The following is a 25,080-nucleotide window of genomic DNA, read 5'->3' on the forward strand; positions in this document are numbered from 1 at the left end:
AAATATTTTCAATGTTTACTGTTTTAAAGGATTGATTACAGTTAATGAAACAAACTTTTGTTTTTTAAAACATTCATGTTTACAGCCATTTGTGAATTTTCCCATCCTGACCTTTTCTGAAGCAGTCTGTGCTGTTTAAATCTTTTTCTCCCCTAGGGCCCACACCTGACAATAACTGGGTGGAAGGGCCACTCCCACTAGTGCTCAGTTGTGGCTGCTGAAATTTCTGTGGTTCTGGGCACTAGGGATGGTGCTTGCTAGGCAGCTACCAGGACCACACTTGGTCAAACTCAGTATCTTATAGATACCCAGCATAAGCTAGCTGGACCACCTGAGTGTCCTGCTGGCCTCTCTTTAAAATTTTTTAATCACCAGGTCACTCCTTCAAGTTCATGTTTTCCTTTGAACATGTCTCTCGCTAGCTTGTCTCTTTCTTTGCTTTGTTTTTTCCACTCTGGAGAAGGTCATGTTCTCTCTTGAACACATATTTCCTCTCTTCTCGTTTCATTTCAAGTTTTGTTCAATAAAAACTATTTTGCTCCACTAAAAAAAAAATTAAGCACCTAAAACTTCAAGTAGTGTTTAATCTATTTGCCTTACAGCTTTTTGCTCCTGTGTATTTGCTAACCTAATATAAACATGTTTATAGTGATACATATTTGAGATTTCAGGTTACACAGTAAGCTGCATAAAACTAATAGATCATTTTCTGTAGTAAATCCTAGTTTTCCCATCAACCTAACCAACCTCAATAATTTTTGGACTACTACCAACACAAAGCTTCTGCCTCCTATCACAAACATATGGCCATATACTCTGAATACTCCAACATTATAGAATACACATCCTGCCATTAAGTTAGTGTCTTGGCTAGCTTGGCTAGCAGTTCATGCAAGGCCCTAAAGATGCAGTGCTTTTCAGATCTTGTAGTGCCAGAGATTACCCAGGCCTACAGTACTTGGGGGCCTTTGCAGCAGCTCTACCCAGAGATGTTCAGGGGATCCTGTTGTGCCAGGGATCAAACCAAGGTCTGCCACATGCATGGCACATGTCTTAACCTCTGTACGATCTCTCTAGCCTCAAGCACTATATGTATTTTGTTTGGTTGGTTGGTTTTGGTCCACACCAGGATGCTCAGGAACTATTCCTGGCTAAGAAGTGACCCCGGGCAGTGCTCAGAGGACCATATGTGGTGCTGAGATTGAACTGCTGTGGCTATGACCTCTGCAGCTGCATGCAAGACTTGTACCATCTCCACCCTCACATCAGCATTATGTTGTTTTTTTGGGGGTTTTTTGTTTTTTTTGTTTTTTGCTTTTTGGTTCACACCCAGCGATGCTCAGGGGTCACTCCTGGCTCTGCACTCAGGAATTACCCCTGGCCGTGCTCAGGGGACCACATGGGATGCTGGGAATCAAACCCAGGTCGGCCGCGTGCAAGGCAAACGCCCTACCCACTGTGCTATCACTCCAGCCCCACATCAGCATTATGTTTTAAAATATTATTTTAAGCATCTTCTGTATGATCCATTAACTGTTCTATCTAATATCTAGTGGTTTAGGACTATCTAGTAAAAAATATATGTAATTTCAGTTTTAGCAAAAGAAAAAATCTGATTAACTTAGTATTATTCTAAGCAATCTTATGTTCCATGTAAAATAGACATTTATGGGAAAAGAATTATGCTGTGCAGCTAAGAGAATAACACCTAGGCCAAATTGGGCTGAGCACATGCTTTGCATGCAGAAGGTCTGTGTTTGTTTGTTTCTTTGTTTGTGTGTTTGTTGCACAGGGGTTACTCCTGGCTCTGCACTCAGGAATTCCTCCATTCCAGGAATTACTCCTGGCGGTGCTCAGGGGACCATATGGGATGCTGGGAATCGAATCCGGGTCGACCACATGCAAGACAAATGCCCTACCCGCTGTGCTATAACTCCAGCCCCCAGAAGGTCTGGCTTGATGGGCATAGCCTCGTCTCAAGACCTGATGTAGACCCCTGAGACCTGCCTGATGTGACCCCTATAAACAGAAACAAACACCAAAAAGTCACCTATGATTACATTTAAATTAAAAACAAACCTGGGAACCAGAGTAACAGTACAGTGGGTAGGGCATTTGCCTTGTACACAGTGGACCTGGGTTCAATCTCCAGCACTGCATATGGTCCCCTGAATCTTCCAGGAGTGATCCCTTAGTGCAGAGCTACAAGTAAGTTCTGAGCATTGCTAGGTAGGGCTCAAAAACAAAATAAGCAAAAAAAAAAAAAACAACTATCTTTGACCTAAGGGGTTTTTTGGTTTGTTTTTTTTAAAAAACATATCTTGAAAATGTACAGGATTGGGAGCAATAAGCATATTTCCTTAATAGAAACATTAAGAGAGACTATAAAGAGGTGTCTTCCGAAATGCAGACTATCTGTTTTCCAGTGTTACCTCCTGTCATCATAGACTGGAATGCAGCTGAAAAGGAGAAAATACAATTCAGTTATCTGAAAATACAAATATGCTGTCAAACATGTTTATCCATAGGGCAGAAACATAATTAAATGATTCTTCAATGATAATTTAATAACGAAGGTACAAGGGAATTTCCATGAAGAGAAACCTCCAGTGAAACACTGGCAAAGTTACAGGACAAACTAACCTAATAGAGTCATTTAAAAATTGTTTTTACTCAAATTAGAAATGTTTAAATGTGGAGCTGGAGCGATAGCACAGCAGGTAGGGCGTTTGCCTTGCACTCAGCTGACCCGAATTCAATCCCCAGCATCCCATATGGTCCCCTGAGCACCACCAGGAGTAATTCCTGAGTGCACAGCCAGCAGTAACCCCTGAGCATCGATGGGTGTGACCCAAAAAGCAAAAAAAAAAAAAAAAAAAATGTTTAAATGTTTTAACATCAGTTGTCATTACTTATTAGAGTCTGTAGTCTAGAAGTAAATATGTAAGGTCAACAACAACAAAATGTAATGCCTGGGGCTGGAAAGAGTACAGAGATAGCACACTTGCCTTGCATGCTGCCAACCTGGATTCAATTCCTGGCACCAACCCACTAGGAGTGATTCCTGAGCACAGAGCCAGGAGTAAAGGGTTAAGCCCTGAGCAGAACTGGGTGAAGCCCCCAAACAAAAATTTACCTAAAAACTAAATGAGGTTCTCAATCCATACTCTTTTTTTTTTCAAATACTACTATAAAGTTTTAATTATTTAAAAATTTTAAATATTTTTAAATAATTTAAAATATTTTAAATAATTTTAAATATTTAAAATTAAATATTTTTAAATGTTTTTAAAATATTTTTTAAAAATTATTTTAAATGACAGTCGACCAAAAGCTTACATTCAGTAGACTGGGAACACCTGCAAAGGTGATTAGAGGCCGCCTCAAAAGCCTCTGTCCCTCTCGGAGAACCTAGCAAGCTACTGAGAGTATCCCGCCTGCACAGCAGAGCCTGGCAAAAATATGCCAAAAACAGTAACAACGATGGTCCTCATTCCCCTGACCCTGAAAGAGCCTTCAATATGCCATCAGGCTACACTAACACGAGACAGGGACGAATGGAGACGTTACTGGCACCCACTCAAGCAAATTGATGAACAACAAGGTGACAGTGATACAGTGATACTATAAAATATTTTTAAAATTATTATTTGAAACATGAAAACAATTTCTTGTAAATGCCACTAAACTGAACATTTGTGTAATTTGTTTAAAATATTTAAGGAAGAAATAGTAATGGGAGGAGCTGGCACAGTGGGTAGGGCATTTGCCTTGCATGTGGCCAACCCAGGTTCAATTCCCAGCATTCTATTTGGTCCCCCGAGTTCTGCCAGGAATAATTCCTGAGTGCATGAGCCAGGAGTAATCCCTGTGTGTTGCCGGTGTGACCCAAAAAGCAAAATTGGAAAAAAAAAAAAACGTGATAGTAACACGAGTAAGGCTCTTGCCTTGCATGCAGCTGACCTAGGTTTGGTCCCTGGAACTCCATATGGTCCCTGAGCCCATCAGCTGTGGCCCAAAAACAAACTAGCAAAGATATTTAAGGAAGGGCTTAAATATAGTACAGCAGGTAGGTGGCTTGTCTTGCACACAGGTTTGATCATGAACACTGTCAGGTATGATTCCTGAATGTAGAACCCGGAGTCAAGCCTGAGCACAGAGCACTGCTGGATGTGGCAGAAAATAAAAAAACTAGACAAAATTGATTTTTTATTTTTTATCTTTAGGCCATATTCAGTGAAACTGGCTTCCCAGCTTTGTGCTCAGAGACCACTCTTGATGGGCAGGCTCAGGGGACCATATGGAATGCTGGGAATCGAACCAAGGAAGGCTGCATGCAGAGCAAAGCTCCCTAACTGCCATACTGTTTCTCTGCCTCCTCCCATGATGAATATATTTAAGATAACCTCTAGGATGGTTTTGTAGGAAAGAAGAGCTTCATTACAAAAACAAAAAATCACACAAGTAGAATTAAAAGAAGGGGCTGATTATATGCAGAATAAGTTTACATTCATCTTACCTCCCATATTTTCTAATCCATTTGTCATAGTCTCTTTGATCTGCAAATAAAAAATAAATATTAGTTTATTTAGTTCCTTTCCCTCTGGTGCCAAATACTGAATTTGGGTCATCACGAGGGTGAAGCAAGAATTCTACTGCTGAGCCAGATATCAGCTCCTAATATTATTTATTTTTTTATTTTATTGAATCACCATGTGGAAAATTACAATGCTTTCAGGTTTAAGTCTCAGTTATACAATGCTGAAACAACCATCCCTTCACCAGTACCCATATTCCAGCATCAAAAAAAAAAAAAACCATCAAAAACCCAGTATACCTCCCATCCCTCTCCCTCCCCCGCCCCAACTGATAAGTTTCAGTTTACTTTCTCTTTACTTTGGTTACATTCAATATTTCAAGAAAAACCTCACTATTATTGTTAGGAGTTCCCCACTAGAGGTTTTAGATTTCTGTATTTTAGCAACTAAGTCCAGGGAAATTTCTTGCAGATATTGGATTATTGCAAGGAGAGAGAGAGAGAGAGAGAGAGAGAGAGAGAGAGAGAGAGAGAGAGACCTTTCCCCTCCTGGGCAGACATTGGGCCACGGCTTATTTCTCAGTCTGGAGACATTCTGCAAGGAGCTTCCCATACTAAAAGTAGTTTAGCTGGCCTCTGGAGCTGGCCTCTGGAGTCATGCTCGTGCAGCTGCGGAGAGGCCGCACACGTGCAGTCCCCAGGATCACATCTCGGCGGCCCAGCTCCTAATATTCTTCAAACCTTAATTTTTCTATTGACTACTTCCCATTTGTGCAACAGGCAACAGTGCTACTTAGCATAGTCTGTCTAAAACAAGCTATTTTTCATTTCATATAGATAGCCAATAAATATTTCCTATCAATATATTAAAATAATTCCTATTTTCCCATTGTCTAATCTTCAGTTGCTAACACCCTCTTTTCCAGAAAACATATAAACAGTAGTTAGGGCACATGCCTAACTGCTGTGCAAACAGAAAACCACAAAAGTAGGGGCCAGAGAGATAGTACATGGTGTAGGCACGTGCCCCATATGGCAGACATCCTCAGCATACTGGTGCCCTGAGCACCAACAGGAATGACTCCTGAGCACAGCTGGGTACTGTTGAGTGTGATCCAAAATAGTTATTCCCCCATCCCCCGCCCAATTAAATAATTTAAGTAATAATTTAATACATATAACTTTGCTTATCATATGCAGGTTTCAAGAATATCTTAATTTGCTTTTTGGACCTCCCAAGTAGTGAGCAGAAGGCCTTGGCTCCACTCTCTGCAATGCTCAGCCCTGTAGTGTTTGGGCCACCAGAGTCACACCCAGCAGTGCTTGGGTCCTTCAGTGCTGTACTGGGTGGTGCTGGGGAGGTAGCACCAGTGATCAAATTGGGGATCCAGAGCTGCAAAGGATTTAGCCCTAAACCCTGTGTTACCTCCCAGCTCCCTCAGGAATATTTTTTGGTAGTGCTAAGTCTTGAATCCAGGTCTCTGAGCTGGATCCTAGATCCATCCCCAACTCCTCGAATATCTTTAGACAAAGTTTCAGGACCTTAGATTACAACTTGCAACTTCCAACTAATAACCAAAAAGTATGTCACATACCTCACATGTCCACAGAGGCGCAGAAGTCAAAAAAAAAAATGTGGTTGTAAAGAAATAGGGATACAAGGAGACACATGATTTTTGAGAAAACACATTCTAACACATGTGGATTCCATAAATACTGGACAAATTGATGATTATTACAATTGTGGGGCATCATGCCAGTAAGCCCCTTGACAATTAATATGACATACTGGGCTTACATTCCTAACCCACCTTTATTAAGGGGAGTATTGTGAGCTGGAGCAATAGCGCAGCGGGTAGGGTATTTGCCTTGCATGAAGCCAACCTGGGTTCGATTCCTCTGCCCCTCTCGGAGAGCCCAGCAAGCTACCGAGAGTATCTCACCCATAGGGCAGAGCCTGGCAAGCTACCCATGGTGTATTCAATATGCCAAAAACAGTAACAAGTCTCATAATGGAGACGTTACTGGTGCTCACTCAACAAATCAATGAACAACGGGATGATGGTGATCCAGTGATACAATTGTGGGGGGATCTTTCTTATAGTATCATTAAGAAAAATAAAATTTTATACAAAGGGAATAATTTAATTCCTCAATCAGGAGGTTAGAATCAACTGGGAGATAATTTATAATATTCAATACAATTTAGTACAAATTTTTATTATGAAATGTTTACTATAGTAAGTTCATTATAGCAAAAGCATATCAAGTAGTCAAAAAATATTAAATAGGAGCAAGTTTTACCTTTAGTTTTCCTTCTTTAAACCACTGACTAAGCTGTAGAATACCAGACTCAAATTTGTCCTTATAATTAAGCACCATAAATCTTTCTCTATAGTAAGGAAGAAAAAAAAATAATGATCAGAGAGACTGTGGAGGGAATAAGAGATTGTAATCAAATTCTTTCAAAACTCTATATTAATCTTTCAACTAATAGAACTCAGGGCTGGAGAAATGATACAGGAGTTAGGTTAAGGCTCTTACCTTGCATGTGGACAACTCCAGTTCAATCTCCAGTGCTGCGTTAGGTCTCCTAAGCACCACTAAGAGTGACTCCGAAGATCAGAGGAAGGACAAGCCCCTGAGCACTGCTGGATATGCCCCCCCCCCCGAAAATATTAGGGCTCAGTCATAGAGTCTGATAAGATACAGCTTTAGGTACAGCTCGATTTAGGTGTAGATTTCTAATTTTGTCCACCTAGTACAGTCCCATCTGGTTTTACTCTGTGGGTAAAATTCTTTCCCCAAACTCATCTGAGATTAAAGCATGCTAATCTCAGCCAGTTACCTTGAGGTACAATAAAAAAAAAAAAATTAAAAAAACCCACCAGGCAAGCACTATTGTCTGTTTTACTAACTTGATAAAATGTAAGACCAGAGATAAATTATCCCCTACCTGCTGCAAGAGGAGAGCTGCAAGGGGGCAGAGCCAACCCAGGAGACCACAGCCTAGAGGTGGTGTGCTACTGAGCTGTGATGCCACTATGCAAAGTCCCTATCCAGCCAAATCTAAGTCCCTATTAACCCTGGACTTCTCACATGCAGGGGCCAATAAATGTCCTTTCCCTTAAGCCAGTGAGTTGAGCTTCTGTCACTTGCAAAAGATTAATAAAAGAGATGTATTTTTCGTTTTAAGGGGACCATGCTCAGTGGTAGTCAGGAATCCTTACCATTGAATCTAGGGCTTCAAACTTGTAAGGCATGAGCTCTACCACTGGATCTAACATACTTTCTTCTTTTTATGAAGTACTAAAGACTGAACCCAGGACCTCATGGATGCATCTCATGGGCTTGACCTCTGAGTCACATCCCCAACCCAAAAGGTGCATTTTTCAGACATTTTTCTGCCAGGACATTAGGAATCAAACCTAAATATTCCAAATTTCTATTTAATGGGGAAGACTTATATGCAAAGAGCAGTATATTTCATATACATCTAATTCTATATCTATGATTTTTTTTTTGGCATTTTGGGTCACCCCAAACATATGGGATGCTGGGAATTGAACCTGGGTCGGCCGTGTGCAAGGCAAATGCCCTACTCGCTGTATTATCGCTCCAGCCTCTCTATGATTTTTCTAAACGGCCCAGCCACTCTCAGTGGCACTGAGGAGAAGGATGGGACATGTGGCCTACTGGCGCTGGCACAAATTTTCAGTGTGTTGACTGAAGCCATGGTAATTGGAGTGGTGCAGGGTACCACCAGGGCTATAGGCAGCACTAAGAGGCAAGGTTCTGGGACTTGGAGTCCTTGCACATACCAAACATGTATGTGCTCCATCCCTTTGAGCCATATCCAGGACCCCTGTATCTGTGGTTTTCTTTGAGGGCTGGAGGCTTGGACCACACCTGGCTATGTTCAGGGCTTATTCCTGCCTCTGTGCTCAGGGATCACTCCTGGCAGGCTCAAGGGGGTGGGGTGGAGGAGAGAACCAGTTTAGGATGCTGGGGGTCAAATGCGGGTCGGCCACTGGTAAGGGAAGCGCCCCATCCTCTGTACTCTCTCTCTGGGCCTGTGTATCTATGATTTTATAAACCCTCCTGAATCTGGTAAAAAAGCCAAAGAGTACAACACACCTTGAGATGTTTCTCTCTTTCCTGATCGCCTCTACAGCAGGAGGTAGTGGAGGAGGATACGGGACATCTTTGTTGTACTGAGAAATCTGACCACACAGTATGATATGGCTATTACGATTCATCTGTTCAGAGGGGAAAAAAAAAAGATTATATCATAAGATACATGCCCTTTTTTTTTTAAGTAGAAAAAGAGTTTATTTGGGGACTTTGAGGAGGGGGAAGAAGGGAAAGAAAGTCAGAGAGAATAATGTGCGCAAGAGAGAATGCAGGCTTCTCCTAAGGCGGAGAGAGCCCCCTACACACATCCTAGAACTAGATATGAAAGCATGAAAGTACATATGTCAGGAGGGAAGATGCAGGCAACACATGTGTCTGGGCACCATTGGTGCTCAGTCATGTGGGCATCAATATATGCCTTTTCTATGTTTACTGATTTTATGGATGCTTCAATGAAAGCCTCCTTAACTTAGTGCCAATTAATTGATTTTGTTTTATAGATTCATCCACCTGTATTTAAGAGACTGTTTGCTAGAAAGTTCAATCTAAAGAAACAAAGATAAACTAATGAACAGCAAATAAATTAGCTGTAGTCATTGTATGTTCCTTTTTTGTTTGTTTGGTTTTTGCTTAAGGGCCACACGTATCTGTGCTCAGGGCTGATTCCTGGCTTTGTGCTCAGGTACCACTCCTGGTAGGACCCAGGGGAGTCTATGGGGTGCTTGGGATCAAAGCTGGGTCAGCTGTATGCAAGGCAAGTACCCTGCCTGCTGTATCACTCCAGTCCCTGTGTCATTCCTTTTATTAGTAATAGTAGATTAACTCTTTAGATTTAAATAAATAAACTTCAATTGCAAATAATTTAACATATGACAAAAGACAATGCAGTGGAAATAAAGAACAATGTAAAGGATAATAGTGATATTGAGCAGGGGTTGGGGGGGGAACCTGGGGAGACTGGAGCTGGGAAACACACTGGTGGAAGGATGGGTGTTGGAATCTGTATGACTGAAATCCAATCATGAGCAGCTTTGCAAGGGTCTATCTCACAGTGATTCAGTAAAAAGGTTAAAAAAATGGTGATATTGCTATTTTTATAATATTGCCAATAAAAGTATGTTAATACCTACAATCTATATAGAGTCCATAATCAGGGGCCATAGCTATAGCATTATCTACTGATGAGTTAGTGACCAGAACATCACCATTTGAACAACAACACTAATTATCTTACAAAAGTAAATTACAGATCAGGCTCTCCACCGAGATGCGACCTGGGTGGCCACACGTTTGTGCAGTCACTCTGCTGCTGATCGACCACGATCCAGAGGCCAGCTATACTACTTTTGGTACCAGCAGCTGCTTGCAGAAATGTCTCTAGACTGTCAACTAAGCCATAGCCCCATGCTGCCCCAGTAAGGGAAATGATGCAATTTCTAACATAAATCTCCCTGGACTTAGTTACTAAAACACTAAAATACAGAAATCCCAAACCGACTTCATATCTCTTCATTCTCAGCAATTGGAAAACTAATTATCAAATGCTTCCTTTTCAGCTGGGCTGTTTTTTGGGGGGAAACTCTAACAACAATAGTGAGTTTTGTGTTGAAATATGGAATGTAAACAAGGTAAAGAAAAAGTGAAGTGAAATTTATCAGCTACACAGGCGGGGGTGGGGGGATTAGGGGGTGGGAGGTATACTGGGGTTTTTGGTGGTGGAATATGTGCACTGGTGAAGGGATGGGTGTTTGAGCATTGTATAACTGAGACATAAGCCTGAAAGCTTTGTAACTTTCCACATGGTGATTCAATAAAATAAATAAATTAATAAAAAAAGAGTAAATTACAGATCAAAGACAAATATTACTGACCAAGAACTGCAATGAATGCCCAGTGCAGTTCTGCAAGCCAACAGGAGCTGAATGCACGTTCTGTATCCTTGAATTATAATACTGGTATCACCACAATTTTTCACAATAAACCTCTCAATTTCAAAGTTTTGTTTTGTGTTTTCTCTCATAGTATCAGACAAGAGGATGTGTCCAATAGGATGGAGTATTCAAATATGAAACAAATCCGCACACAACCTGACTTATCACTGTGTCACTGATGTCACCACCAACATTGTCGAAGTACACGTCCACTCCAGCAGGGCACAATTCACGGAGCTGTTCTGCCACATTCCCTTTTTTATAATTAATTGCAGCATCAAAGCCCAACTCTGAGGTCAAGAAGAGGCACTTCTCAGGTGTGCCACAAATTCCCACCACTCTGGAACAGCCCAACAAATGGCCAATCTAAGGGAGAATTTTTTTGAAAGTTAGACTTTCTACTAATCACACTTAAAAGCAAAAAAAGTACAATTGGAAGTATGCAAGTTACTCTAAGTTTACGGAATTTTCATCACAATTTAGGTTAAATTAAAAGGCCTGGGGCCAAAGAGACAGTTCAGTAGGCAGAGTACATGCAGGAGGCACGGGTTAGATCCCCGGCGCTGTGTGATGACCAGGAGTTACCCCTGAGCACAGGGTGGAGTGCAGTCCGTGAACACCACCAGTCTGGCCTCTAAACAATAAAAAAACAACTTCTAGCTAAAGTGTTGTAACTAAAACTAAAGAAACTAAGAATAGATAGCTTATTTTTTGATGGTTTTGGGCAACACCCAGCAGTGTCCAGAGGACCATCTGGGGTGCTGTTCTGCCGCGTGCTCTACCTCCGTGCTGTCTCTCTGGCCCCTCTTTTTTTTTTTTCTTTTTGGGTCACACCCGGCGATGCACAAGGGTTACTCCTGGCTCTGCACTCAGGAATCAGCCCTGGCGGTGCTCAGGGGACCATATGGGATACTGGGAATCGAACCCAGGTCGGCCGTGTGCAAGGCAAACGCCCTACCTGCTGTGCTATCAATCTAGCCCCAGCCCCTTTTTGTGCTGTTTTTTTTGTTTTTTGGTACCAGGGATCAAACTCAGGGCTTTACACATGAGACATGTTCTACTACTCCTAAGCAAAATCTCTACCCAAAATGTCATTCTTTTTCTAAAAACTTTTTTTTAAACCTAAGATTGAAAGAAAAAAAAAAGAACATTCTTAGCTCGACTAAGTGTCACAGTTTAAAGGTAGTTTTATAACAAGCATAGTCACATTGCAACTACCGCTATCTTGCAATTCATTATTTTTCAAGCTTGTAAAGTAATTAAAATCATTTCTAAAATACAATGTTTCAGTGGCTTCACACTAAAAGACATTTATTCTAAAAATAATACTTATAAAATTCTAGCAAACTACTATATCCCTAGAATTCAATAAGTACTTTCTTATCTGAAGCTGTTTTTGTTTGTCTAGGGATCACACCAGACTCTGCACTCAGGCATCACGTCTGGGGTATAGTGGAGAACCACATGAGGTCCTGGTGATTAAACCCCATTCGGCTGCATGCAATGCAAATTCCTTACCCGCTCACTGTACTATGGCTCTATCCCCTGAGGCTGTCTTTAAATATAAGTGCTTTTCTTTTTCATCAATAGAATTCCAGACCGTTATTTGATTTTCTTTGATTGATTCAAAGCAATTGAATTGATTCAAGCAATACTCCAGCATTTACCACTTCTATTAGAACAAGATACAGAAACTCACAACCTATTTTATATTGTGTGTGTTAAAAAGAATGTAAGCAGGTTATAATGTCATTTTCTACTAGAAGTGTACAAAATAACAGTACAGGTTTTGAAATGTGCCCGTCAAGGTGGTAGGTGAGGGTGGGGCAGGAGGGAGTGTGTGGAATGCTAGTGGAGGGAAGATGACACCGGGGGTGGATTGGGGTTGAAATAACTGTCTGCCATGGAGAGTATCATGCTAAGTGAAATGAGTCAGAAAGAGAGGGACAGACATAGAAGGACTGCACTCTTTTTGTGGAGTATAGAAGAACATCACATGAGGCTGACACCCAAGGACAGTAGAGACGAGGGCCAGGAGGATTGCCCCATACCTGGAAGCCTGCTTCACGAGCGGAGGGGAGAAGGCAGATGGAATAGAGAAGGGATCACTAAGAAAATGATGGCTGGAGGAATCAGTCAGGATGGGAGATGTGTGCCGAAAGTAGATAATGGACTAAACATGATGACCTCTCAGTGCCTGTGTTGCAAGCCATAATGCCCAGAAGTAAAGAGAGAGTATGGGGAATATTGTCTGCCATGGAGGCGGGGAGAGGATGGGAATGGGGGGGGGCGGTATACCAAGGATATTGGTGGTGGGGAATGCACTGGTAGAGGGATGTATGTTTGACTATTATGTGATTGTAATCCAAACATGAAAGCTTGTAACTCTCTCATAGTGATTCAATAAAATAAAATAATAATAATAATAAAAGGGAAATCCACCCCCCCACCCCGCCACCGCCAAAGAGAAAGAAATACTGTCAGCATAAAACCCAACTATCAGTAACTTTCTAAATCATGGTTCTTTCATTAAATAATTGTTTTTTAAAAAAGAGAGCTTACCTGCCCAGCCAAGGATCCACAGGCACCAGCTGCCCCACTGACAACCATGGTCTGGTTCGATCCAGCAGTGATATGACCTTTTTCCTGTACACCGATCAAGGCAGTCAGACCAGGCATACCTATAGCTCCAAGGAAATATGACAGGTGCCCATCCACAAGCCTTGGATCGACCTAAAATAAAACGAAGACTTTTTAAAAACAGTACTAGGAGTTTCTGATTTAACACAAGAGATTAGAATTAGAACCCCCCACCCCAACAATCATCTGTTCAATCCCCAGCATGAAGACGGAACTTTTAAAGAGATACTGAAGGCTTAATGAAGCCATACAGGGACCAATCCCAGCTGCACTTGTGTCCTTAATAGGAGCTATCCAATAGCACAGCAGGTAGGGTGTTTGCCTTGCACCCAGCACCACCAGGAGTAATTCCTGAGTGCAGAGCCAGAGTAATCCCTCAGCATCATCGGGTGTGACCCAAAAAGAAAAAAAAAAAAAAACGGTATCTGCAGCTCCTTTTTTCCCTGCTCATGTACAGCCAGAAGTCAGCCTTCTGCAATCTGCAAGCCTAAGAGAAGTTTCTGTTGAAAGCCATTTTTAAAACCTCTGTCACAGACTTCTCTCCTCCACAACTGTAGGAAAACACATTTCTGTGGTACTGCCTCCATGGTAGCTTAAGTATAGTAATGACTAATATAGTCTAGAATGGCAAACCATTCTTCAGGCTTGCTAAATTTCTATAATTGACTACACAAAGCCAAAAAGTAAAATACAAAAACCAGTGGGGCCAGGAAGATGGTTCAAAGGGTTGTGCTTCACATGCAAGAGTCCTGGGTTTGATTCCCAACACTTCAAGATCTTTCAAGCACTGTCAGGAGCAACTCTGACACCAAGCCCGGAATAGTCTTGTGCACCAGTGGGTGTGGCCCCAAATTAAAAAATCTCCAAGCAATTCCAAAGTAGACACTTTATGTACATAAAAATCAATTTAGCTCAACAGTTCTCACTATAATTTCATGTAGCATAAAATTATAAAGAAGGTGGTCTAATGCAATTTCTTCTATTTTACAGATTAAAAAGAGGTGTCTGTTAAACTTTTAAATATTTTACATTTATCTTTACTATGTCCTATCAATTTCTCCTTTTATATTTCCCATGTGAGGTTGTATGTGTATGTGTATACATGTATATGTACACCTGGGCCTGAAACCACACACATATATGCTTCTCTGCTTGGTCACATCACTAGTACTCTGTCCACCTTCTTATCAGTAAAGAGTTTTTAAAAGATATAAGCACTACAGTAAAGGTTTTATAACAATCTTTAAAATAATAACACCAATTTTCTGTTCTAAATGAATAATATTTTCCAAAAGAAGATTCATGAAGGAAGCCCTTCTAATTCTGCCCAGAGGAAATTCTGGCCTGTGATGGATTAGGTTAGCTAAAAACTACCATGAAATTATACAGGGAAGGGAGAAAAAAGGCAGATTCTTTGACACTCCTGGAAACAATCGTTTTCCTCTTCATAACTTTACATTATTTATCTGGATGACTGCTTTAAATACCAGAGGAGAACATTTAGAATTAAATACAGTTGGACATTTTGATGCCAGAATCTGAAAGTTGGAGATGCTGCTTCAAAAAGACTGTCAACCCTCACTGATCCAGCATATCTGGTTTGAATTTAATCAAGACAAAGTAATGTTGCTATGGGCGGATTTCTTTTAATCCAAGACCACATTGAGCTGCAGTGAGTGTAATTAAGTATAGTTTGAGACAATAGGGTTTTCATTTGGATGTATGTCGAGGGAGTGGAGGAGGGCAGGGGGAAAAGAATCTTCTTATACTCATTCTACTCCACGAGATAGATCACATGATGAGATAGATACACTGAAAATGTAACATCTTATATGAAAATAAATTTGAATAATGGGAGTTTTTAGCTTTGATTTTGAAATGTAATTCGTGCTTTATTACAATATGCCCCCCCCCCAGTCTTAAAGTTATGAAGTCCAGGGGCCCGAGAGATAGTACAGCAGGCAGGGTTCTTGCTTTTCATGCACCCCATAGGGTCTCGTGAGCCAGCCAGGCATCAGCCCTGAGCACCTCTGGGTGTGATCCCCTCCTCCATAAACCAAAAAAAAATTTTTTTTAAAGATTATGTTTATTAAAGTTGCACTAGTGTAACTAGTGACACCACAGCTGTCCTAAATCTAGTGTACTAGCACAAATGGATTGAAAATTTGCTGCCTTTGCCACACCAGTAAGTGTTCAGAGCTTGGTCGGAAGGCAGATAAGAAACAGTGGCCCGCCTCTGCACAGTTGACACATTCGGTCTCTGATTAAGCATGTTTGATCTCAGCAATCTTTGAACTGCAGGTGTGGTGCCTGGAAAATGATATTTCCTCCACTTTCTGCCATTAGACACTTGACAGCTGATGTCTTGACTTTTTCTTTTTTTTGCATCCAGTATTTTTTTTTCTCCATTTATAAGAGTAGCAAAATACATGCAACTTAAAATAAGTGTATATATATTTTTCAGTGTATCTAGTTTAGTGACCTCTGGAATTTTTAATGTATTTAACATATTTTAATATATTTATTTTATTTCTATATATTTTAATATAGTCATATTTTTATTATATATTTTAATATATTTTTCTAAGTGCATCTAGTTTAGTGGCCTCTGGAATTTGAGAGTATTCCACCCACACAGCAGAGCCTGGCAAGCTCCCGGTGGCATATTCGATATGCCAAAAAGAGTAACAATAACAGGTCTCATTCCCCAGATCCTGAAAGAGCTTCCAATCATTGGGAAAGATGATTAAAGAGAGGCTGCTAAAATTTCAGGGCTGGGACGGGTGGAAACGTTACTGGCACCCGCTCGAGAAAACTGATGAACAATGGGATGACAGTGATAACAGTGATAAGAACACCAAAAGTAAGATTTACCCCCTTGGTTTGATTTGTAGTTAAATTGCTACAAAGAAATTAAAATGGCAAGATAGTACAGCTGCTAATGTGCTTGCCTTGCACATGAATGACCTACCACCACATACGATCAATTGATCCCCTGAGCCCCACCAGGAATGATCTATGAAAACAGAGGCAGGAAAGATCCCTTAGTACAGAACCCAGAGTAGATCAGAGAGTAAACCACATGGTCCACTGAGCACTGTAAGAGCTGAGAGAAGCATCCAATCACCACCATGTGTGACTCAGAAACAGAACCAAAACAACAAGAAGAATTACAAGGTCGGAAATCAGATATTTGATATACCTCACCTTTTCAAGACCATTTCCATCCAGAATAACCCTGGTCTGCCAGGGCCACATAAAACATGTCACAAAATCGCCTTTAGTAAAATGTGTGTGTTTGCTTTCTTCTACAATCCCAATACCTCCGCCATCAGTCACTTGAGACAGCTGCCAGGGTGTTATATAATCAGCGCCAGTGTCCTCATTCATTCTACAACGCTGAACAAAGAAAACACTAATTAGGATAATTCTTTCAGAGAACACTGAACATGTTTACTCATTTACCCAGCGACTATAAAAAGACACAATGTTATAACCTTAAGTACTAGTTAAAAAAAAGAAACAGAGAAGTAGTGATGGCAACTTAAGATTGTGAAAGTGTTGTTTTTGTCTAAATTTTGTTTTTAAACTTTTCTTTGGAAATAAGATGTACCATGGGACACAGTAGGGAGGATTGGATGAGAGTGGAGGTATCAGAGAGCCCATTTGGGGGCTGGAATCTACTTGGGAACTCCTTCACCCCACCCCTTTGCAAAGGGCACATCTATAAGCCAGAGGTGGCAGAAGTGATGGGAGCGAGATCAAAGTGTCTTTTCCAGTCTGCATGTCCTTCAGGCACTGAACTGCATCTGCATACGCTGATATCCAAGTCAGCTCCAAAGCCCCTGGAAGTTGTAGTCTACACACCCTACAGAACCCACATGGATATAGTGGGGCTTAGAGACACACTAATGAGGATGGGAGAGGTGCAGTCAGCACCTCACTAGAACCCTTTGGCAGCTTGAGAAGGGCCTGTGGCCACAGGCCTGGACATGCGCAGAAGACGGAGACATGTCAGTCAAAGGGATGCCTCCAAGAGAAGTGGCTGTGACTGTCAGGAAGGGGCCACTGCTTAGTGGTCCCTAACTTCAGCAAGTGGTGGCTATGGAAAGGCCTAGAACCAATGGCAGTTATGAACCTGGGACCTTTCTCTTAGCACTGGAGGGTGGAGCTTTCCTGCTAGCTCCGTTTTCTGGGGCCTCTCCAGTGAGGATGCTGCTGCTTGAAGGCCCCGGGCCTCCCTCAAGGGGCTGAGGGAGAAGAGAAGCTGGCAGAGCTGGGGCAAGCCTTGAGCTGTGCCTTCCCCGCTTTCTCCCTGCCCAGCTTCAACACAGCAGAGAGAGGACAGGGGAAGGGAAAGGCCAGACTGGCATCCTGTATTCTGCCTTCTGGGCAGTGGACCCCCTCCTCCCTGGCAGAAGAGAAGGATTCAGAGTGGCTTTTCCTCAGGCTGGCGGGTAACCGTTATCTCCTTGTTCTCAAAGTTCCCCCAGGTCCTCTTGTGGGGGGCCACGTTGGTCAGAAGCAGCGTATTCTGGGATGGCGGAGATGGTGAATGCTCACGGCTGACTGGGTGCCTCTTGGTCAGCTACAGAGAATGCGAGTGCGGAACACATGGCCGAGGGAGGCAGCAGTGAACATGAGGAAGCTCACTGAGTCCTGTGGAAGGGGAAGCCCCCGGGAAAGGAGAGCTGGGTGAGTGCTACCAGCGGGAGGCGCCTGACAGTGCTGAGGCAGAAGCTGACATGGCCAGTAGGCGGCCAGGCCAGGGAGTCCCCACTGATGGAGGGGTTCCAGTAGGTCAAGACCACCAAGAAGCGGGATGCTGAGTGCAGGCCAATGCAGAAGTGCCACAGGTAGTGCTGGGGCCCCTCCCCACTGAGTGCATGGCAGGTAACAGGGCACCCGGGCTGTGGCAGCGAGGAGGCAGTGCCGGTGCAGGTGTGTGGAGGAAGACCCCCGAGGCAGCACATGCTAGGCTAGGGGCGTAAGGGAAAGTTCTTTTTTGTTTTGTGTTTGGCGTCACACTCAGCAGTGCGGAGGGCTTACTCCTGCCTCTGTATTCAGTGGTCACTCCTGGCGGGGCTCAGGGGAACTTAATGGTGTCAAGAATTAGACCAGGGTCAGAGATGTGCAAAGCAAGTGTCCCCGTACTATCTCTTTAGCCCTCAATAAATCTCCTCAAGAGGTAGCAGCAGTGAGTCTGTGCCTTTCAAAAAGAGACCCAACTAGAATAAAAGTCGACCACAGAGTTTACCTGGTAAACTGGGCCAATTGAGAGAATGTCTGCTATGAATGAAGTATTTTCAAGCTTTACTTACACTGGGAAGTTACCTAGACCTGTAGTTCTCAATATGGGGGTCAGAAGGCTCCCTGTGATCCCCCAGGATATGCCAAGGGGCTCACAGATGAAAACAAAGTACGTGGAGGCCACAGCACAAGCCTAGGGGGATAGAAGGAGGGTAACAGGAAAGAAACAAGATAGAAGGAGGGTGACAGGAAAGAAACAAGTTCAGAAAGAGGCCCCAGTTGGAAAAAGGTTGACTAATCAAGACATTTGGAAGAAACTGATTAATCACACATGCTATTACAAAAGCATTCATCTACAAAATTCCTTAATAACATGAATAAAAACAAAGGAAATATGTCATTCACAGACATCAAAACATGAAGAGTCAAATATTAATCATGAGGCCTACACAACAAAACTCATGTATAACGTAAAAACTAAAAAAAGTGAAATTATTTTTCACTATCACAAAAATCCTAATTCTTACCATGTAAGGATCCACAGAAAGATAAAGAGTTCTAGCTTTTACTTGTCCTTCGTTGACATTATCAGGCAAGTTTACTTCTTCCATTCTAAAATTTTCTGCCACTGGATTGCCATTTTTTCCTGAAATAGTAAACAAAAAATATAAATTAAAAAAGTCCATGCTCTCCGCCCAGACGAGACCTGGAGTGGCCGCACATGAACGGCTCCTCTGCTCCTAAAAGACCATGATCCTGGAGGCCTACTAACTACTTTCGGCACCCAGCGGCTTCTTATAGAAATGCCTCTAGACTGTAAACTGAGCTGTGATCCCATGCCGCCCCGGGTGGGGAAAGGTTTTTCTCTCTTGGCCTTTCCTTTCCATGGTGGTGGTTGGTGGCAGTGGCCGAGTGGCGACCACCATCTTATAGAGCCCACTAACCGGAGGTATGTGCTTGCAGTGACGCAACTTCTGGCAGAAATTTCTCTGGACTTAATTACTAAAATACCAGAAATCCAAAACTGACCTCATATACTCTATCAGTCTCAGCAATGGAAAACAAATTATCAAATGATGCCTTTTCAGCAGCTTTGATTGTTGGGGGAAAATTCCAAATAATAATAGTTTTCTGTTGAAATATTGAATGTAATCAAAGCATAGAGAGAGTAAAGTGAAGATCATTAGCCACACAGGTGTGTGGGGGATGTGGGAGGAGGTATACTGGGGTTCTTGGTGGTGGAACATGTGCACTGGTGAAGGGATGGGGGTTTGATCATTGCATGTCTGAGACTTAAACCTGAAAGCTTTGTATCTTTTTTCATAGTGATGCAATAAAAATAAAATAAAATAATTTTTTAAAAGTCACTTTCTTATACAATTACTTATTATTCTTTCAAAAGATACTCTAGGGGTTGGACAAATACTACACAGATTAAGGCACTTGTCTTGCATTCAGCCAACCCCAGTTAGATCCCTGATACCCCATATAGTTCCCTGAGCACTACCAATCTCTGAGCACAGAGTCAGGAATAAGCCCTGAGCACAGCAGGATGTAGCACACTCGCGCACACGCACGCACGCAAGCACGCACGCGCGCGCACACACACACACACAAACACACTATATATAATATATATACATATGTATATATATTCTACTATCTAAATTAGTATCTTCCTACTATAATTTCCCATACTGACGATATACTACTTTTTGTCCCTCCATTTCTCCATTTGTACTAATAATATCAAAGACCAGAGATGTTCATCTATCACAGACAGGTACATACCAGGACGGGAATTCAAAACCACTCTCTGTACAATCATTGCCTTGTTTGTCCAGTGGTCTCAGAAAGATCTGTATAAAACCAGTCCTGTGAACAGAAATTTTTTTAAGATAATAAACAAAAGCTTTTACAATTTTTTTTAAAGCAGAACATTTGTATTTCTCAACAAGGAAAAAAAATGAATACTTAAAGTACAAAAATGATAGTGTCTCCTGTCAGAAAGTGGCCCTGAAACAAGTATAAGCAGAAAGTCTAATTTCTTTTGTTAGGGGACCCAGACCAGACAGTGCTCAGGGCACAGACTCCTGGCTCATACTCAGGAATCAGTCCAAGCAGGGGACCTTATGCTGTGTCATGGGTCAAACCCAGGTCAGTTATGTGCAAGGGAATTGCCTTACCAGCTGTACAATCTCTCTGACCTCTAAATCTAATTTTTGGTTAATAAAAAAAGTTTATTGACAATTGAATGAGGCAAAATTTCTGGTCTCATATGATTCAATCATACTTTTATATGCCATCCTGAGTAAGTATCTTACTATGGCTTGATTGAAAGAAAACAACATAATATACTCCAGAGCTAGCCAATTAATCCAACAGGCAAAATAAAAAACACTAGCTACTTAAATGAAACGTAATCAAATTTTCAAAAATTATTTCCTTTATCAAAATGGAAATTATTTGCAGTTTTGCTGATTAGAAGAGTAGCACCTCAAAAACATTATCATTTTAGGGACTAGATAGTTCAGGGTAAGTGCATGTGTCACTTGCAGGAAGCCCAGGTTCAATTTCTAGCATTGAATGAGCCCCTGAGCACTGCCAGGAGCAGCTCCCCCCCCCCCCCAGTATAAAGCTGGGATTAGCCCCTGAGCAGCAATAGTAAAATAAACAAATTAAGCTAAATCATCACCTTATAGGAAGTTATTTAATATAGAAAGGCTAAACAAATAAAGGGCCAACTGATTCTGTGTTTACAATCTGGTGAGTTATAGTGTTAAACACCATAAACTGATTCAATCTTATGGAAGACGGAGCAGGGGCGTCTCAAAATATTCAAAATAGATCTACCATAAAACCCAGCAATTCCAGTCCTATGTATCTATCCAAGAATGCAAACGCATTGATCTAACTCCTACGGTCATTTACAGCTCTACTTACAATAGTCAAAAGGTGGAAACAATCCAAGTGCCCAATAACATTCACATGGATAAAGATGCGGTTTATACAGACATAACGGAACACTGCAAGAAAAAAAAAATCTTGCCTTTTGCTCCAACAGAGATGGCGTTGGAGGGGCACATGGCTAAGTGAAGTAAGCCAGAAGGAAAACAACAAACACTGGATGGTTTCACTCTTATGAAGGATATAAAGACTCAAACACTGTAGCACTGTCGTCCCGTTGTACGACTTGCTCAAACGGGTACCAATAATGTCTCCATTGTGAGACTTGTTGTTACTGTTTTTGGCATATTTAATATGCCACGGGGAGCTTGCCAGGCTCTGCTGTGCGGGCAGGACACTCTCGATAGCTTGCCGGGCTCTCCGTGAGGGACAAAGGAATTGAATCCAGGTCGGCTGCGTGCAAGGCAAACGCCCTATCCATTGTGCTATCGCTCCAGTCCATAAAGACTCAAAGGTGAAAGCAATCACTTGGCTCTGATCTCAGATTAGCATGGGGAAGGAGACTGACAGGGTGGAGGGGGTCTAGAGGACTATAGCCGATGGAGACATATTGGTGCTTTGGGAAAAATATGGTAACATACATTTGAAGAACTATAAAGAAGTGCCAATTAAGAATAATAGTATTGTCAACCAATGTAACCTCAATAAGAAATTAATTAAAAAATAACATGTCTGATGCTTAATGGCATTCCCTAAAATAACATAATAAGAATCTGCATCGCATTCCTTCTTTTATCTTTTTTTGGATTTCCTTTTTGGTTTGGTGTTCAGACCACACCTGGCAATACTCAAGGCCTACTCTAGGTCCTGATCCCAGGTGCCATTTTCTAGCGGGGAGGAGGACCGTATGGGGCTGGGGGCTGGGGAATAGAACCTGGGTTGGCCAGGTCCGTGCAGGCACCCTCCCCACTGTACAATCTCCCCAGGCCCCCAGACCTGTTGTTTCTTCACTTTCCCTCTCTCTCTCTCCTTCCCTTGTCATTTAAATGTTTCCAGTGGGAGGTGTCACTTCTTTGCTGTGTACAGATCAAACACTTGTGTGAGAAGTCACAATGGTAGTGTTGCTGGGGATTGCACTTAGGTGACATGGGACAGTACCAGGGACCTAGCTCACTGACTCATATGTGCAAGGAGGAGTCACATCCCAGAGCCCTTTCTTAGCTTTTTAAATATATTTATTATCTCACCATTGAATGGCTAGTTGGCTTCAATATCTGTTCTCTCTTTACAGACAGAAAGTTGCCCGGTTAAAAAGTTGCATTCCCGGGAATGAATATAGAACAGCAGGTAGGGTGTTTGCCTTGCATTTGGCCAACCTGGGTTCAATCCCTGGCATCCCATATGGTCCCCCTGAACACTGCCAGGAGTAATTCCTGAGTACAGAGCCAGAAGTAACTCCTGAGCATCACTAGATGTGACCCAAAAGAGAGAAAAAAAAAAGTTGCATTCCCACTTAAAGTAATCCCAGACATTATCCTATTTCACTTAAAAATTCCTCAATTCTGGAGCTGGAGTGATAGCACAATGGGTAGGGCATTAATTAGCCTTGCACACAGCCGACCCGGGTTCAAATCCCAGCATCCCATATGGTCCCCTGAGCACCGCCAGGGGTAATTCCTGAGTGCAGAGCCAGGAGTAACCCCTGTGCATTGCCGGGTGTGACCCAAAAAGAAAAAAAAAATCCTCAATTCTGCATCTTCAGCAGCGTTTTGAATATAAAAACTACACCATTATTATACCTAAAACAGTTCACAGTAAAGGCTATCCTCAACTTTACCCACTACTATTGCATATTCAAATTTTACTTACTCAAATATGTCTACTTAGTTTTTCTGCTGCTTTTGTTTTTGTTTGGGGGGGCACACATGGCAGTGTTCAGGGCGCCATATGCAGTGTCAGGATTCAAGCCACTGTCACAAACACAGCTGCTCTCGGTGCAAGAGCTTTAACCTCTGTACTCTTTCTCCAGCGCAAACCTATTTATTTTGTCTTCTGAGCCACACCCAGTGGTGTTCAAGGCTAATCAGTATGGGGTGAGGATTTCTACACACCAAATTGGGATGAAGATAGAAGCAAGTTTTTATTTATTGACATTAAGCCCTCCCAATTTGTCTAGTATGGGCTGGAGCAATAGCACAGCGGTTAGGGCATTTGCCTTGCACGCTGCCAACCCAGGTTCGATTCCTCCATCCCTCTCAGAGAGCCTGGCAAGCTATTGAGAATATCTCGCCCATATGGCAGAGCCTGGCTGGCAAGCTACCCATGGTGTATTCGATATGTCAAAAACAGTAGCAAGTCTCACAATGGAGACATTACTGGTGCCCACTCGATTTGCTGGTGCAAATCGATCAGCAACGGGATGACAGTGACAGTGACAATTTGTCCAATACGGTATCAAGTGAGTTCCTTTCTAGTGCTAAGGACCGAGGCAGGGAAGATAGCTCAAAGGGCTGGAGCTCCTGCATAGGGGAGGCCTGAGCTCCCTCCTGGACACAGCAAGGTTTCCCAAGCACTGCGCTGTGGAAGCAGTCCCTGTATACCACAAAGTGTGGCCCCAAAACTGAAAAAAATAAAGGCAACAAAGAAAAAAGAAACTAGCTGGAAAGCTAGTACAGCGGACAAGGGGCTTAGTTTGCAGACAGCCGGCCCAGGTTGGATCTTCAGCGCCCCATAGGTTCCCAGGAGTGATCCCTGAGCACAGAACCAGGAGTATGCCCTGCGCACCGCTGCCTGTGGCTCAAAAACCAAAGGAAAAAAGAAAACTTGACCAACGGTCAACTGGGAAAGTCACGCTGGTGGAGGTCACGAGGTATCCTTGCAGCCCAGAGTAAGAGAAAGGTCAGGGACAGGATGAGACCCTGCCAGACTCGACACAAGTCCCCCTGCAGTCTCTTCCTGAGCTGAACATGCTCCCCACCCCCCTTGAACTGGGCTTTCTCATCACCGTCTCTGTTAGCCACGGGCTTTGCCACTAAAATGTGTGAGTCCCGAGCGTCTCCTCCACCCTGCATCCTCGATCCTTGCCTACGCCGTGGCTGGTCCCTGCGTGGCTCTTCTGATCTATCTCAGTGACCTCACGACTTATGGAAGTTCCTGAAAGCCTACAGCTACAGCCCAGAATTTCCGAACTACCTCCACTAAGCGCTCCAGAGGACAGGAGTCATGTGTTCGCTCTCATGAATGGTTTATGTCCACTCTCCAAGCCTGGTACAGGGTCGGTGCTCCAAAAAATATGAGCTGAATGTCCCCGAAGCACCGGATTTTGTTCAAAATTGAGAATGCTGACTCCCGCCCTCCCAAGCCCGCTCAAAAAAAAAAAAAAAAAGAAAAGAAAGAAACTTAAAAACAAAAACAAAGACCTGTGGCTGCTTCTCCTCTCCCACGCCCTCTTCCCAGTGTCCTAACGCCTGCGCCCTCCGCAGCTCCCGGAGGAAGTCAAGAAGTCAAAGACTCCAGGGTAGGCTTCCTCGGGCTTGCTGGCCTGAGCCCCGCGGCCCCTCACCTGTCACTCACCGCCACGGAGCCAGAGAGGAAATCTCGCGCGGTTTGAGGGTCTGCGGGGGGCGTGCGGCGCAACTTGGACTTCCGACCTCAGGGCGCAGACGCACCAGTAGGCGTCGG

General features: G+C 42.7%; 1 protein-coding gene across 5 annotated transcripts; it reads right to left on the minus strand.

Annotated features, from left to right (window-relative positions):
* PTGR2 (prostaglandin reductase 2) lies at positions 1 to 25,080 on the minus strand. 5 transcript variants are annotated; one of them, XM_055130062.1, is made up of 11 exons: positions 24,962 to 25,080; positions 20,284 to 20,367; positions 19,020 to 19,138; positions 16,450 to 16,641; positions 13,165 to 13,335; positions 10,759 to 10,968; positions 8,675 to 8,796; positions 6,842 to 6,929; positions 4,520 to 4,559; positions 2,433 to 2,459; positions 1 to 543 (listed from the first exon to the last, which is right to left on the minus strand). In XM_055130062.1, exons 2-11 carry the CDS (start codon positions 20,318 to 20,320, stop codon positions 521 to 523), a joined length of 1,029 nt encoding a protein of 342 aa, XP_054986037.1. In that variant the 5' UTR covers positions 20,321 to 20,367; positions 24,962 to 25,080; the 3' UTR covers positions 1 to 520. The 5 variants fall into 5 exon arrangements, with proteins under 5 accessions (XP_054986037.1, XP_054986034.1, XP_054986035.1 ...); XM_055130059.1 differs by having other exon boundaries at positions 1 to 2,459; XM_055130060.1 differs by having other exon boundaries at positions 1 to 2,459; positions 24,973 to 25,061.

This window comes from Sorex araneus, chromosome 3 (assembly GCF_027595985.1).
Source record: "Sorex araneus isolate mSorAra2 chromosome 3, mSorAra2.pri, whole genome shotgun sequence".
In the NCBI taxonomy this organism is placed as follows: Eukaryota; Metazoa; Chordata; class Mammalia; order Eulipotyphla; family Soricidae; genus Sorex; species Sorex araneus.

Excerpts from the sequence above, each read along its gene's own strand:
- PTGR2 (XM_055130059.1), bottom strand. The coding sequence starts at position 20,320 with ATGATTGTACAGAGAGTGGTTTTGAATTCCCGTCCTG. Across the intron at positions 13,336-16,449 it reads ATGGAAATGGTCTTGAAAAG|GTCGATCCAAGGCTTGTGGA; the intron begins GTGAGGTATATC and ends GTTTTATTTTAG. Across the intron at positions 6,930-8,674 it reads AAAGAGAGAAACATCTCAAG|AGAAAGATTTATGGTGCTTA; the intron begins GTGTGTTGTACT and ends TCCTTACTATAG.